At 41.9% G+C, this 14704-nt stretch overlaps 1 protein-coding gene across 1 annotated transcript in view; it reads left to right on the top strand.

Annotated features, from left to right (window-relative positions):
* The window catches only part of SLC6A7 (solute carrier family 6 member 7), a 69185-nt gene that overhangs the window by 17844 nt on the left and 36637 nt on the right, over positions 1-14704 (top strand). The window contains exons 3-8 of the mRNA XM_075856173.1: positions 3323-3454; positions 3667-3901; positions 4082-4220; positions 6176-6310; positions 8844-8947; positions 9176-9300. Of these exons, the coding sequence (XP_075712288.1) occupies positions 3323-3454; positions 3667-3901; positions 4082-4220; positions 6176-6310; positions 8844-8947; positions 9176-9300 (870 nt within the window). The remainder of the gene's footprint in view (positions 1-3322; positions 3455-3666; positions 3902-4081; positions 4221-6175; positions 6311-8843; positions 8948-9175; positions 9301-14704) is intronic.

Below are 14704 nucleotides of genomic sequence, written 5' to 3'. Positions count from 1 at the left end.
TAAAAGCTAGAACAGAATTAAAGGGTCATCAGAACAATGTAAAAAAACATTAGCAGATGAGATTGGCCCACTTTTCTTTACTTAACATGGTCCAATCAGTAAAAAAAATAAATATTATTTTACATGGTGTGAACAGTTCCCAAATTATCAAATATTTTTTAGTGTGGAGTGAAGATCGAGTGTTTAATATAGAGAGCTCTGGTTGGTCCATAATCTCTCCCTACAGGCCAGCTTTCTTCTAAGAACACGGCAGGAAAGAGGAAAGGTACAGAGGAAATTTGCGGAGCAATACCCTTCGGTGCTTTGTTTAAAGGAAAAGCTAAGGCTACATTTAGACGAGCACGGATCCGTGTGCTGTGAGTGATTTCAATGCACAGAACACAGACAAGTATTACGCTCGTCTGAATGAGCCCTAACAGTGGATGTGTGTGAAGTATTTTTGTTACTATTTTTGTTACTGTAAGTCACCAGCACGGCCTCTTTCACAGTTGTGGGAGTCTTTCTAAATTTAGTTATACAGTGTGATGACATAAATAGCATCTCTACCCCCAACTTATTATGCATGGATGATATCAGCAGTGATAAACAAATCCTAAGCATTAATAAACAAAAAGGACATCTTTCATGGTCCTAAAATTTGTAACCACCTTTGTAAATGACACAAAAACGACCCATAGCCTTTGATTTGGGTCTGTTTTGACTAGCGTAATGGCCTGTTCACATCTGTGTTGGAGGCTCTGTCCACCAAAAATGACAAAGCAGAGCAATGGAAACCCGAGTCCATATGTGAACAGGGCCCAACAGGTTTGGTCATATGTACATCCAACAATAAAATCTGCAGGTATTTTACGTTTTTTGTTTTTGTTTATCAGACTGTGACTATGGAGAAACTCCAATATACAGTGAAGGAAATAAGTATTTGATCCCTTGCTGATTTTGTAAGTTTGCCCACTTTCAAAGTTATGAACAGTCTAGAATTTTTAGGCTAGGTTAATTTTACCAGTGAGAGATAGATTATATAAAAAAAAACACAGAAAATCACATTGTCAAAATGATATATATTTATTTGCATTGTGCACAGAGAAATAAGTATTTGATCCCCTACCAACCATTAAGAGTTCAGCCTCCTCCAGACCAGTTACACGCTCCAAATCAACTTGGTGCCTGCATTAAAGACAGCTGTCTTGAATGGTCACCTGTATAAAAGACTCCTGTCCACAGACTCAATTAATCAGTCTGACTCTAACCTCTACAACATGGGCAAGACCAAAGAGCTTTCTAAGGATGTCAGGGACAAGATCATAGACCTGCACAAGGCTGGAATGGGCTACAAAACCATAAGTAAGACGCTGGGTGAGATGGAGACAACTGTTGGTGCAATAGTAAGAAAATGGAAGACATACAAAATGACTGTCAATCCACATCGATCTGGGGCTCCATGCAAAATCTCACCTTGTGGGGTATCCTTGATCCTGAGGAAGGTGAGAGCTCAGCCGAAAACTACACGGGGGAACTTGTTAATGATCTCAAGGCAGCTGGGACCACAGTCACCAAGAAAACAATTGGTAACACATTACGCCGTAATGGATTAAAATCCTGCAGTGCCCGCAAGGTCCCCCTGCTCAAGAAGGTACATGTACAGGCCCGTCTGAAGTTTGCAAATGAACATCTGGATGATTCTGAGAGTGATTGGGAGAAGGTGCTGTGGTCAGATGAGACTAAAATTGAGCTCTTTGGCATTAATTCAACTCGCCGTGTTTGGAGGAAGAGAAATGCTGCCTATGACCCAAACAACGCCGTCCCCACTGTCAAGCATGGAGGTGGAAACATTATGTTTTGGGGGTGTTTCTCTGCTAAGGGCACAGGACTACTTCACCGCATCAATGGGAGAATGGATGGAGCCATGTACCGTCAAATCCTGAGTGACAACCTCCTTCCCTCCACCAGGACATTAAAAATGGCTCGTGGCTGGGTCTTCCAGCACGACAATGACCCGACATATACAGCCAAGGCAACAAAGGAGTGGCTCAAAAAGAAGCACATTAAGGTCATGGAGTGGCCTAGCCAGTCTCCAGACCTTAATCCCATCGAAAACTTATGGAGGGAGCTGAAGATCCGAGTTGCCAAGCGACAGCCTCGAAATCTTAATGATTTACAGATGATCTGCAAAGAGGAATGGGCCAAAATTCCAACTAACATGTGTGCAAACCTCATCATCAACTACAACAAACGTCTGACTGCTGTGCTTGCCAACAAGGGTTTTGCCTCCAAGTATTAAGTCTTGTTTGCCAAAGGGATCAAATACTTATTCCTCTGTGCACAATGCAAATAAATTTATATAATTTTGACAATGTGATTTTCTGTTGTTTTTTTTATATAATCTATCTCTCACTGGTAAAATTAACCTAGCCTAAAAATTCTAGACTGTTCATGACTTTGACAGTGGGCAAACTTACAAAATCAGCAAGGGATCAAATACTTATTTCCTTCACTGTATAAAGTTGTTGTCCTGTGATTAATTTTCTTTGAAACCTGAACTACAAAGTCTTTAGTATCTACTGAATAAATATAGGAAACCAAAAGTTGGCCATGCTTGAGAGAAAAGTTGGCCTGCCATAACCTGCCATTATTAACGGGATCGGCCAATACTTTAATTTGTATGGGACCTCCCAACTGTCCCCTGACAGTAGATGTGAGACTCTTTGTGTCCACGCTGCCAGACACCAGCCTTGTTCCCCTCTCCCCATTGAAATAAGCCTACTCGAATGTGAATGTTTATGGTGGACTCAGCAGAAATAGTGACATGTATATGGCCAGCTTTAAGGACTACATAGTAAAGACATAGGATTGTCAAGAAAAGCTGGTCGCAACTGCTTTTTATCTATTGGGCCATTCTCTTTTTATGATAATTTGGTAATATGCACCTGGGGCTACAATCCTATAAATGGCCATGTAAAACAATTGTTTGAAACCAACAGAAATTATGTGTGAACCTATCTACTGTATGCAGTCAATGTAGGCCAATTTTTTCTACATAGTTCAATACTACAGAATCTTAACCCATTCCTTAACCTTGCATACTCTCAAAATTGTCCATGATATTGACCTTAAAGGAACTGATCTAGACTACAGTGTCAGGGATAGGTAGAAGCTACAAAAATTGTTCTTCTGGGATGAACAGGGCATCAACGTGGCACAGGCAATAGCTGCCATGGGATTAACAAATCCCCAAGTACTTTAGCAAGTAGCTAATATTATTCTAAGTAATCTTCAAAGTTTAGTAGTGATCAACTGCACCGTAACACAAAATGTCATCTTTCAGGGGCGTTTCTTATTCCATACTTCATCATGTTGGCCATTTGTGGAATCCCCCTCTTCTTCATGGAATTGTCGCTAGGCCAGTTCTCCAGCCTGGGACCCCTGGCTGTGTGGAAAATAAGTCCACTTTTCAAAGGTGAGTGTGATTTCCTGTGCTGTCTAACCAGCTTTGCCATTGTTCCGGACTACAAAGCCCCTTACGACTCTAACAGAATTGTGGGCTCATAAGTTTTCTCCTATCCTCTCTTATGTGTGCCAGAGCTTATCCTGTTGAATACCCATTATAGTGAAACATAGGAATTCGGACAAATGTTGTGACCCTCCAATGTCTTTGTCTCTACTCCAAAGGTGTTGGCATGGGCATGCTGCTAATTGTTGCCCTGGTAGCCATCTACTACAACATGATAATAGCCTACGTGTTATTCTACCTCTTCGCCTCCCTGACCAGCAGTTTGCCCTGGGAACACTGTGGCAACTGGTGGAATACTGAGCTTTGTTTAGACCACCATCTTATTCGGGCCAGCAACTCTGCGATGCCAATCAACATCAGCAGCACAGTGAGCCCCAGTGAAGAGTACTGGAGGTGAGTACAGTGTGACCTATACGTTCTGCATTGTTTATTGATCTTGGAGAAAAAATAAAGAACTAGAACGAGATATCTGATAATGTTGGGTGGAGAAGATTTGTAGTAACCAAACATTATCAATAATATCTACCTATCCATTTTATATTGTGGTTTCTACGGTCAATGCTTCCACTGAAGTCGCTACGTTCTTCACATACAAGGGAGTACTGGAATTGGGGATCCAGGACAAATTCGATGGAACCTGTGTCTGTGTCTTCTCCTGGCCTGGACCATTGTGTACCTCTGCATTCTTAAGGGAGTGAAGTCATCAGGCAAGGTAAATATAATAAAATATTATACTCGTTCTCCATAATATTATTTAGGGATGGATGAAATTAAAAGTCTAGGGGGTGCAAATTAACCCAAGAATATTCCTAGATGTTCCTCACCAGTCCTGGAAAAACAATACTTACAAACTTACTCTTTTCGGAAGCTTGTCCAAAATAAGCCAGGTGCAAACACACTAGAATTTTGATTATTTGCCGCATTCATCACTCATATTTACCATTCAATACTAAGGGCCTGTTCACATCAGCGCTGCTTTTCGTTGAGGGGTTCGGTTGGAGCTTTCTGTCGGGGGAACGCCTCAACGGAAAGGCAAAACGGAAACCTTAGCATCTGTTTGCATCACCACTGATCTCAATGGTGACGGAAACTTTGCTAATGGTTTACGTTTGTCACTTTTGTGGAAGGGTTCCATTGTTTTGACGGAATCAAAAGCTCAGACGGAACCTCTCAACGGAAAGCAACGCTGATGTGAACCCAGCATAAGTCTGCACTATCGTTAATTATTCTTATTGTCCTAAAATGGCCATAGATTACGGATTTCAGGCAGCCACATTCTGAATGACTATTTGTTCACGGTTGGACTGTGAATTTTTGTCTGGACAACTATAAGTTAAAGAGGCTCTATCACCAGATTTTGCAACCCCTATCTCCTATTGCAGCAGATCGGCGCTGCAATGTAGATAAGAGTAACGTTTTTTGTTTTTTTTTAAAACGAGCATTTTTGGCCAAGTTATGACCATTTTTATATTTATGCAAATGAGGCTTTCTAAAGTACAACTGGGCGTGTTTAAAGTAAAAGTACAACTGGGCGTGTATTATGTGCATACATCTGGGCGTTTTTACTTCTTTTACTAGCTGGGCGTTGTGACTAGAAGTGTATGATGCTGACGAATCAGCATCATCCACTTCTCTTCGTTAACACCCAGCTTCTGGCAGTGCACAGACACAGCGTGTTCTCGAGAGATCACGCTGTGACATCACTCACTTCCTGCCCCAGGTCCTGCATCGTGTCGGACGAGCGAGGACACATCGACACCAGAGGCTACAGTTGATTCTGCAGCAGCATCAGCGTTTGCAGGTAAGTAGCTACATCGACTTACCTGCAAACGCCGATGCTGCTGCAGAATCAAATGTAGCCTCTGGTGCCGATGTGTCCTCGCTCGTCCGACACGATGCAGGACCTGGGGCAGGAAGTGAGTGACGTCACAGTGTGATCTCTCGAGAACACGCTGTGTGTCTGTGCACTGCCAGAAGCTGGGTGTTAACGAAGAGAAGTGGATGATGCTGATTCGTCAGCATCATACACTTCTATTCACAACGCCCAGCTAGTAAAAGAAGTAAAAACGCCCCGATGTACGCACATAATACACGCCCAGTTGTACTTTTACTTTAAACACGCCCAGTTGTACTTTTACTTTAAACACGCCCAGTTGTACTTTAGCAAGCCTCATTTGCATAAATATAAAAATGGTCATAACTTGGCCAAAAATGCTCGTTTTTAAAAAAGCAAAACGTTACTGTAATCTACATTGCAGCGCCGATCTGCTGCAATAGGAGATAGGGGTTGCAAAATCTGGTGACAGAGCCTCTTTAAAAGGACAAATCTAAGCAGATTAATCTCTGCTTTGATCTGTGGCCGGGTCTGGGCTTCTATCGATGGGATGCAGATCTATCCTTTGACATTAATAACTTTACAAAATAATCTAACAAGTCAGATCAACTTTTCCACAGATACAGTATCTGTCTTATCTCGGTGTCCGTCACGCTCGTTTATGTAATGAAAAGGTGACGAAAGTCATCAGAAAATGGTCAAAAGTCGCCTTTTTGCACTGTCCAAAATCTTAAGGTTATGGCCATTTTAAGAACAACCACATAGATCATTATAGACATCAGAACTGGATTATGTACAGTGTTATAGCTTACAGTTTATATCTCTGTATTTAGGTGGTCTATTTCACAGCAACATTCCCATACTTAATTCTGGTCATGCTGTTGATTCGTGGTGTGACATTGGATGGAGCATGGATAGGAATCAAATTCTATCTCACACCACAGTTTGACCACTTGTTATCTTCAAAGGTAAGTGAAAGGCAGTTAAAACGAATGTTCACTATTAGAGTAAGTCCACACATAGCGTAAATACTGTGGATTTTCTGCAACGGATATCGTTGCGGCAAATCCGCAGAATAATATAGTAGCAGCAGAGCGGATGAGATTTGTCAGCCACACGCTGCGTAAATGATAAGCGGAATAAATGCTCAGAAATTGACCTGCGGTGCGGTTTTTTAATCTGCAGCATGTCAATTATATTTGCGTATTTGCTACTTTTTTGTTGCGAGTTTTCTCCATTGAATTCAATAGGGAGGTAAAACCCGCAATAAATAGCAGATTTTGCGGGGGAAAAGCCGCAATTCTGGCACGAAAATTGTACCCAGAATTCTGTGCTTCTTCGTCCAGGCCAGCCTCCTGGGATGGTGTTTCATCCCATGTGACCGCTGCAGCCAATCACAGGCTGCAGCGGTCACATGGGATGATACGTCATCCCAAGAAGCCGGACTGCAGGTCGGCAGAGGGTCGCGTCACCATGGCTATATAAATATGAAACTTTTTTATGTGCATTTTTTGGCAGCAGACATTAGAATAACTGCAATTTGGTGCAATTTTTACCTGCAGTGCTCAGGGCGTATACTCTGTGTGCTTTTACGCAGTGTATACGCCCTGTGCGAAACTTAGAGTTATTGAACAATGTATCCTGCACCCTTGCACTAGAAAATTATAGAAGTAGGACTGATATTAGCTAGATCCGTGATAAATGAGCAAATTCATTGGTTCGCTGGCATGTGATTTAGCAGAATCTATTTATATTCAATAATCATTATTACTGACTGAATTACCCTCATTGTGTCTGCATTTGGTACTACACTCAGTGGAGTGTGAAAGTTTACTGACAGCTCCAATACAACATAAAAGAGCATTAATGTGAATATCCACCTTTTAACATCATGGTTTTGTGTTCTATATTCTGAGCTATAATGAAGTTCCCCTTCAAATACTTAATTTTCGAACTAAAGGCTCTGTTACATGAGCCAATGATTCGGTGAACTAGCGTCCCCAATCATTGCCCTGTGTAAGAAGGACAAAGATTAGCCGATGAACCAGCTTGTTCATTGGCTGATCGCATCTTTTGGTTGTTGGTTGTTGGTAACACATCCACCTGCGTAAACAGGGAGATGTTCTGCTGACATGATACATATGAATGGCGACGAACAATCGTAGTGACTATCGTTCCCCCTACACTAAACAATCACTTCTCTCTTTGAAGGGAGAAAACTAGCGCTGATCGATGAGCTTTATTCTCGATCGGCGCTCATTTTAGGTGGAAAACACGGGCGATATCTGCTCGTGTTAAACCTCCTTAAAGGGCTTTTCCAGGCATTTTTTATTGATGGCCCATCCTTAGGATACGTCATCAATATCAGATCGGTTGAGGGCCGATTCCCGGCAGCCCTACCGATCAGTTGATTGATGGGGCTGTGGCGTTCGTCGCTGCAGCCTTTTCCTAGTTTACAGGCACAGCACCGTGCACATCCCTGTGTCTGTGCCTGGGATTGCAGTTTCGGTCCCATTCAATTGAATGGTACTGAGCTGCAATCCCAGGCACAGCGGCTACGGAAGTTTACGGCGCTGTGCCTGGGAACGAACGCCACAGCCCCTTCAGTCAGCTTATCAGTGGGGGTGCCAGGAGTCGGATCCCCACTGATCTGATATTGATGACCTATCCTAAGGATAGGCCATCAATAAAAAATGCCTGGACAGCCAGGATTCATACTGTGCGTTTTTGTTGCGTTTTTAACATGCAAGTTTTTGTTTTCGTATATAAACTCCTATGTCTCTTAATAGGAGTTCTTCAACCAAAACAAAACAAAATAAAATTCTAAAAATGCAATAAAAACACACAATGTGAATCCAACCTTAGGGTTAAGCACACGTCCTGTGCTCGGAGCCTTTAGTACAGAGCCATGCACTGCCGCACATATTTTATTGGACTCCATTTACAGAAATATTCAACTCCAGTAGCAATGCCTCTGGAGAATATCTCCGTACATACAGAGTCTGAAAAAGCTGTCATGTTTTTTGTTTTTGTCATATTCGTATGGAATAGATCAGAACAAAACCTTTGTCTAAAATCTGAAGGATACGGCGGAACTACGGCCAAGTGCACGATCCTTTAGTCTAGGGCTACACGACGACTTTGGTTGCGCAACAAAAAAATCTTAGCAATTTGCCTGCTACTTGCTGGGTCACGACTATGTTAGGGTGCGATTTGGTCGCTTTCAAAAAAAGAAAAATTGCTGACATGTCAGAAATTAGTCACAACTTCCATTGAAGGCTGAAAATGTTGTGTGCAACTGTAATCTGCGACCAAAAATTCCGACAGATGCCGTTATTTCGCATCACTTCGTGTATAGTAATATGACCACATAAACAAGAATTATTTGCGATGTTGCAAAGCGACGATGTGATCTTAGGAACGCGCAACCAATCTGTCGCCTAGTAGCCCGAACCTTATTCTCAGTCTGTTAATTAACATATTAATCAACTCTAATTATAGGTATGGATAGAGGCAGCGCTGCAGATCTTTTATTCCCTCGGGGTTGGATTTGGAGGACTTCTCACATTTGCATCCTACAATACTTTTCATCAAAATATCTACAGGTAAATATGTAAATCCACTTCTTCCAGATATAGTATAAAATCTGGTCTATAACTAAAAAATCTGTCACCAGAGCAATGAGTTAAGCCGACTTCTGAAGTAATATATTCCACTAATGAGCCAGTGTGGCTTTCCTTGCATTAATCATTTAGACTGCAAATATATTTGAATTGTTCCCGGCAATGTTTAATGTAGGTTAAGAGACGTGTTTTTTATTCTTTATATTACAGGGACACTTTCATTGTCACGCTAGGCAATGCCTTTACCAGCATTCTAGCAGGATTTGCTATCTTCTCCGTCTTGGGTTATATGTCCCAGGAACTAGGTGTACCAGTAGATCAAGTGGCTAAAGCAGGTAAGAATAAATTCTGAGCACATTATCCATTTGACATCTGTTGTTTGTCTACCTGTACCTGGATTTCATGTGGATAAGGAGGCAACGCTCTCAATGATAGGAGCTGAGTGTGCTGATGTTATGGAAGGCAACAAGGCAGATGGGATAATGAGGTTAATGGGGTTTTCCCATCAGGGACATTTGACATATCCACAGGATATGTCATAAATGTCAGATAGATGCGGGTCCCACCTCTGGGACCAGAACCTATCTCTAGACCGGGGCCCTCTAAATCTCGTTCTACTGCTCTGTGTTGTGGTTAAAGCGTGTGAATTCCGACCCTGAATTACGGAAACAGCGTAGCTCACTGAGATAAGCTGTTTCCATAACTCCCATAGTAGTGAACGGCAGTTATGGAAGCAACGTAGCATGCGAGTTACACCGTTTCCATAACTGCCATTCAGTTCTATGGGACTTATGGAAACAGCGTAGCTCAGCCATAATTCATGGTCAGAAATCACACGATTCAGCCACAATATAGAGCAGTAGAATGGGGTTTAGGGGTCCCAGAGGTGGGACCCGCATCTATCTGACATTTATGACATATCCTGTGGATATGTCATAAATGTCTCTGATGGGAAAACCCCTTTAAATCCCCTTCCCCATTTCTCTCCTTAAGGTACTTAGGCCGTTGTGGGCCGTGTAATCGAGCACCGATCATTGAGACAACTCCTTGATCGGCGCTTGTTTGCTCCTTTCACAAGGAGCCAGTATGGGGACGAGCGCTCATCACTACGATCGTTCGTCACCATACATTTCGTTCATGTCGGCAGCACGTCTCCCTGTTGACACAGGCAGATGTGCTGCCGACAACAATAATATTTTAGGCATTTAAAACTATGCAATCAGCCAATGAACGAGCGTTTGCCCAGTGTAAAAGGGCCTTTAGTCTTTGCTGAACCTATTAAACATTTTACTGCCCAAGACACCACAGATATTACCACTACACTCTGCTAGAACTATTGTTTATGGGGTAACTCAGCTGGCATTATTTATGGGGGCACTTGTTATTAAGGCGAATCTGACTGTACTGTCATTGGGAGAACTCTGGCTATTGTTAGATGTGGATACTTGTGCACTGTATAACGGCACTATTTATTTGTACAATATGGCAGCTTCATTTATAAGCACTGTATGGTGGTGTTAGTTATGGGTACAGTATGGCAGCTTTGTATATGTACATTGTATGGTGCCATTATATTATTTCTGCATATGTATCTATTTGTATGTATTTGTATATGCATAACCATACCCGTGAACCCACCATTGGCCTCATTTGGGCTTTTTGAGTAGAATGCTATCTATCGATAATATTAAAGATTTGCTTTTTAGATTTTCAACATTTTGATTCTGATATGGGATACAACATGATGAAATAAGAGTTGGTAGTATGGAAAGTGCTAATATTTTTGAAATTTTTTTTTACATTTGGTATTTATTTAGTTAAAGGGGTTGTCCAAGACTTTAAGAAATTATATAAGCTGGTGGATTTTTTATAAACTTGAAAAAGATACAATAATCCCCCGCCACTCCAGCGCTGATGATCTGGTGGCCTTTGCTTACTTTTACTGCAGCAATAAAGTGATGCACATCCATGTGACTGCTGCAGCCAATCACTGGCTTCAATGGGGATACTAGCATGTACGTCATGTCACCGCTGAGGCCAATTATCGGCTACAGTGGTCACATAGATGTATGGTATGTCATCACTGCAGGATTAGTAAACCAAGACTGGCCGGGACCACCAAAGCATCAGCGCTGAACGGCAGGGGTTTTAAAAGGTGAATGTTGTTTCTTTTTTATTTTATAACATATCTAGCAGCCTATTTAATTTCTTAAAGTCTTGGACAACCCCTTTAATGGAAGGCAGAAATGGCTTTCCCCATGGCTTTCTTTTTATTACAGTTCTTGATTGGTTGCTGTGGAAAAGATCACTGGTTTTCATGAATGACCACAATTGTTCTAAAATGCAGTACTGAGTCTATGCATAAATATGAATAGAGCAGAGGCGGTCTAAGCGTAGTCTGGCCCCTGAGCAATAATGGTAATGGGCCCTATATTTATAATATACCTAACCAGATCCTATGTTTAAACTCTAATGGCTCTAAGAGGGGCTGAGCACCCTTCTGGCCATGGATCACGTCAGCGTCTCCAACAGTCTAGGTAGACCTATATTATGCATGTCCATATAATAGCCATTATGGATGTAGAGCTGACGGAATGTGACACCATTGGGGTACAATTTGTTTATGTTCCTACAAGTAACCGACTGAGATTTAGATTTTGTTTCTGCAGAGTTTAGACTTCAGGCTTGCGCCCACTAGAATGACATTTGCATCATGCCTCGTACTAGGAAGAGAAAAATAATTTTCAAACTGATCCCATTGTTTTAAATGGGATTAAAAAATGATGCAAAGGCATCACTTTGTGTCTATCCTGGTGTTGGTCGCTTTGGACCTATTCCTATTTGTTAGGGCCTGTTCACATCAGCGTTGTCTTTCCATTGAGGGTTCCGTCAGAGCTTTCCGTCAGGGGAACCCCTCAACAGAAAGGCAAACGGAAACCTTAGCTTCCGTTTGCATCACCATTGATCTCAATGGAGACGGAAACTTTGCTAATGGTTTCCGTTTGTCACCATTGTGAAAGGGTTCCGTTGTTTTGATGCCATCAATAGCGCAGTCGACTGCGACGTGAACCCAGCCTTAGAATGCTACACTGGCGATAAACTGATCACAGCGATTAGCTGTAATCTGTAGGGTGGGATCAGCACCAAGTGTTTAATTTCCCTGCAGCGCCACCACAGGGGAAACAAAGCATTATGCATTTCCCAATAATGTCCATGTAATGAGCAGATATTGTTTGCCGCCGCTCTCTCCTCTGGCTCATATATGAGGTTCCTAAACTGAGGGACCTCCCCTCTATTAACTGATAATACATTTTCTAAAACCGACAACTCTTTAACCTTGGACATCTTCTTAACCTGACAGAAAAACATTGCATGCATGGATTTGATATAAAAAGGATGAACGGTAAATCCCCTGTCATCGCCACCGACTTTAACGTGGACAAACTGATGATTGTCTCATATTGAATTCCATGGGCAAAACCCGCAACAAATAAGCAGCGTTTACACAAATACAAGTGACATGCTGCGGATTAAAAAAATGTGCCGCAGGTCAATTTCTGAGCGTTTTTTCTACTCAGCATTTACACAGTGTGTGGATGGGATTTGTTTAACTCGCATACACTTTGCTGCTACTGTATTATGCTGCGGATTTTCCGCAATGAAATACATTGCGGAAAATCCTTAGTATTTACGCTACGTGTGAACAGTGCCCGCATGGTCAGCATGGCAACTGCCTACCGCTCATGATGAACATACTCGTCATTGGTTCTGATCTAGTTAATTGTTGGTCATCAGTTCCATTTTATTGTTCTTAGGAACTGATGACAAACAATAGGTGTGAACACAGCCTATGCTGCTGAAGCTGCAGGGAGTACATCCCAGGACGCCCCCGGAGAGCTGAACATTATTCAATTAATGTCACTTATCTCCTTGTTCGAGCTGCCATCTCAGAGATGCTGATATTCAAGCTGTGACATGGGTACACCATGCAGTTTAATAATGCAGAGAGTTGATAGGCCTGGAAAAGTGATTTTGTTTCTTACCAATAGCATTTAAGAACATATTTCATTATATTTCCCCCGAGAACAGTCAGCTCCGGCTCTATATTCTTTGTCTCTGCTCTGTGACATTTATAGAATATGTAACATTTTCTACTGAACTTCAGAAAACATTTATGTGCTGTACAAAGTACTTTTTTGATAAATGACTCCCGTTACTTTCTTGGCAAACCTGCGATCTAGAACGGAAATTAACAAAGTTGAAAAGCAAATGTGATAAAGACACTTTATACTCGGACTGTAGAATTTCTCTTGCTTGTACTTGGACATGGCCATATTATGGATCTACGGTATGTTGTACGAACCCTACAATGGGCTGTATGTAACCCTACATACTGTTCCTCAATGTTCCTCCATATGAACACATGAGAAAAATACAAAAACATGACACCTTTCAATGCATGCCACATTAAGGAGGTATTCTGAAGGATGTACCGTACAGTGACACACAGCTCCGTAATGCAGGCCTGCAGAGACTCCGCGTGCTACCGTGGAGGGTCCTTGTACGTTGCAATGCCATGCGCATAGATCTTTAGACATATAGTTCTCCTTTGCCCGATTAGGATTTGTTGTGCTCAAAGATGGTGTTATCTGATCATTAACCTCCTCCTGTAGTTAGAGCTGAGAGAGTACAGCTCTGGAGGACTACCAGGATATAATGAAATACCATGGAACCAATTTATTTGAATGGGTATAATGTACTGAGAAATTATACAGAGGTTCTCTCTGCGATCGCTGGCAATATTGTATTTTGTTTAGTGATTATCCTGTGGCCAGGGAATCTTCAATATGAAATGGAGTCGTTCAATCGCTCTATCCCTTTAACAGCTATCATTTTCATATCGCCAACTTTAGTGGGGAAACTATTTAGAGACATTATCTGTCAGAGCGGCTTGCACTTTGCCGTGATTGCAGGTATTGACTGTATGAAATTATAAAAAATATATACCATTACTGTGTCTTGTATTGAATCTCAGCCTTATTCACTTGAGCTGGAATACCAGACACAGCCCTTGTAGTATAGTGGCGCTGTTTCTGGAAATAAGAAGTCCTTTTTTCTAATCTCATACATTCTCTTGTGCCTAGACACACCCTAATGCCACAATAGAGTATTTAACGTCTGAAAGCTTGGGGCTGAGAAAAGTTATGTGTCTTCGGAATATGTGAAAATGGGCAAGAACATACTGTAGGTCTGGTGACCAGGCTGTAATGTCAGGAAAACCCAAATGTCAGGCCCCCTGGAGCACAGGGAATTAGTAAAGGCCTACATACGTGTTGTTATTGATTTTTAAAGGAGCCAAACAATTTTTTTTCGACATATGGACTAATAACGACTAATATCTAAAAAGAATCTCTAGTACCAATGAAGTGTTATTAGGGTATGTTCACACGATGAGAGGCATTTACGTGTGAAAAGACAGACTGTTAACAGCTGCCTCGTTTCACACGTAAATGCTCCTCCTCGCATTTTGCGAGCCGTCTGAGACGCTCGTAAATCTTGAGCTGTGCTTCATTGAGTTCAATGAAGAACAGCTCAAATTACGTGGCAAAGAAGTGCCCTGCACTTCTTTGCCGAGGCAGTCCATTTACGCGTCGTCGTTTGACAGCTGTCAAACGACGACGCGTAAATTACAGGTCGTATGCACAATACGTCGGCAAACCCATTCAAATGAATGGGCAG

The sequence above is a fragment of the Rhinoderma darwinii genome, chromosome 3 (assembly GCF_050947455.1).
Source record: "Rhinoderma darwinii isolate aRhiDar2 chromosome 3, aRhiDar2.hap1, whole genome shotgun sequence".
NCBI lineage: Eukaryota > Metazoa > Chordata > Amphibia > Anura > Rhinodermatidae > Rhinoderma > Rhinoderma darwinii.
The sequence above is the reverse complement of the archived record's forward strand: the minus strand, read 5'-3'. Positions and strand labels throughout refer to the sequence as shown.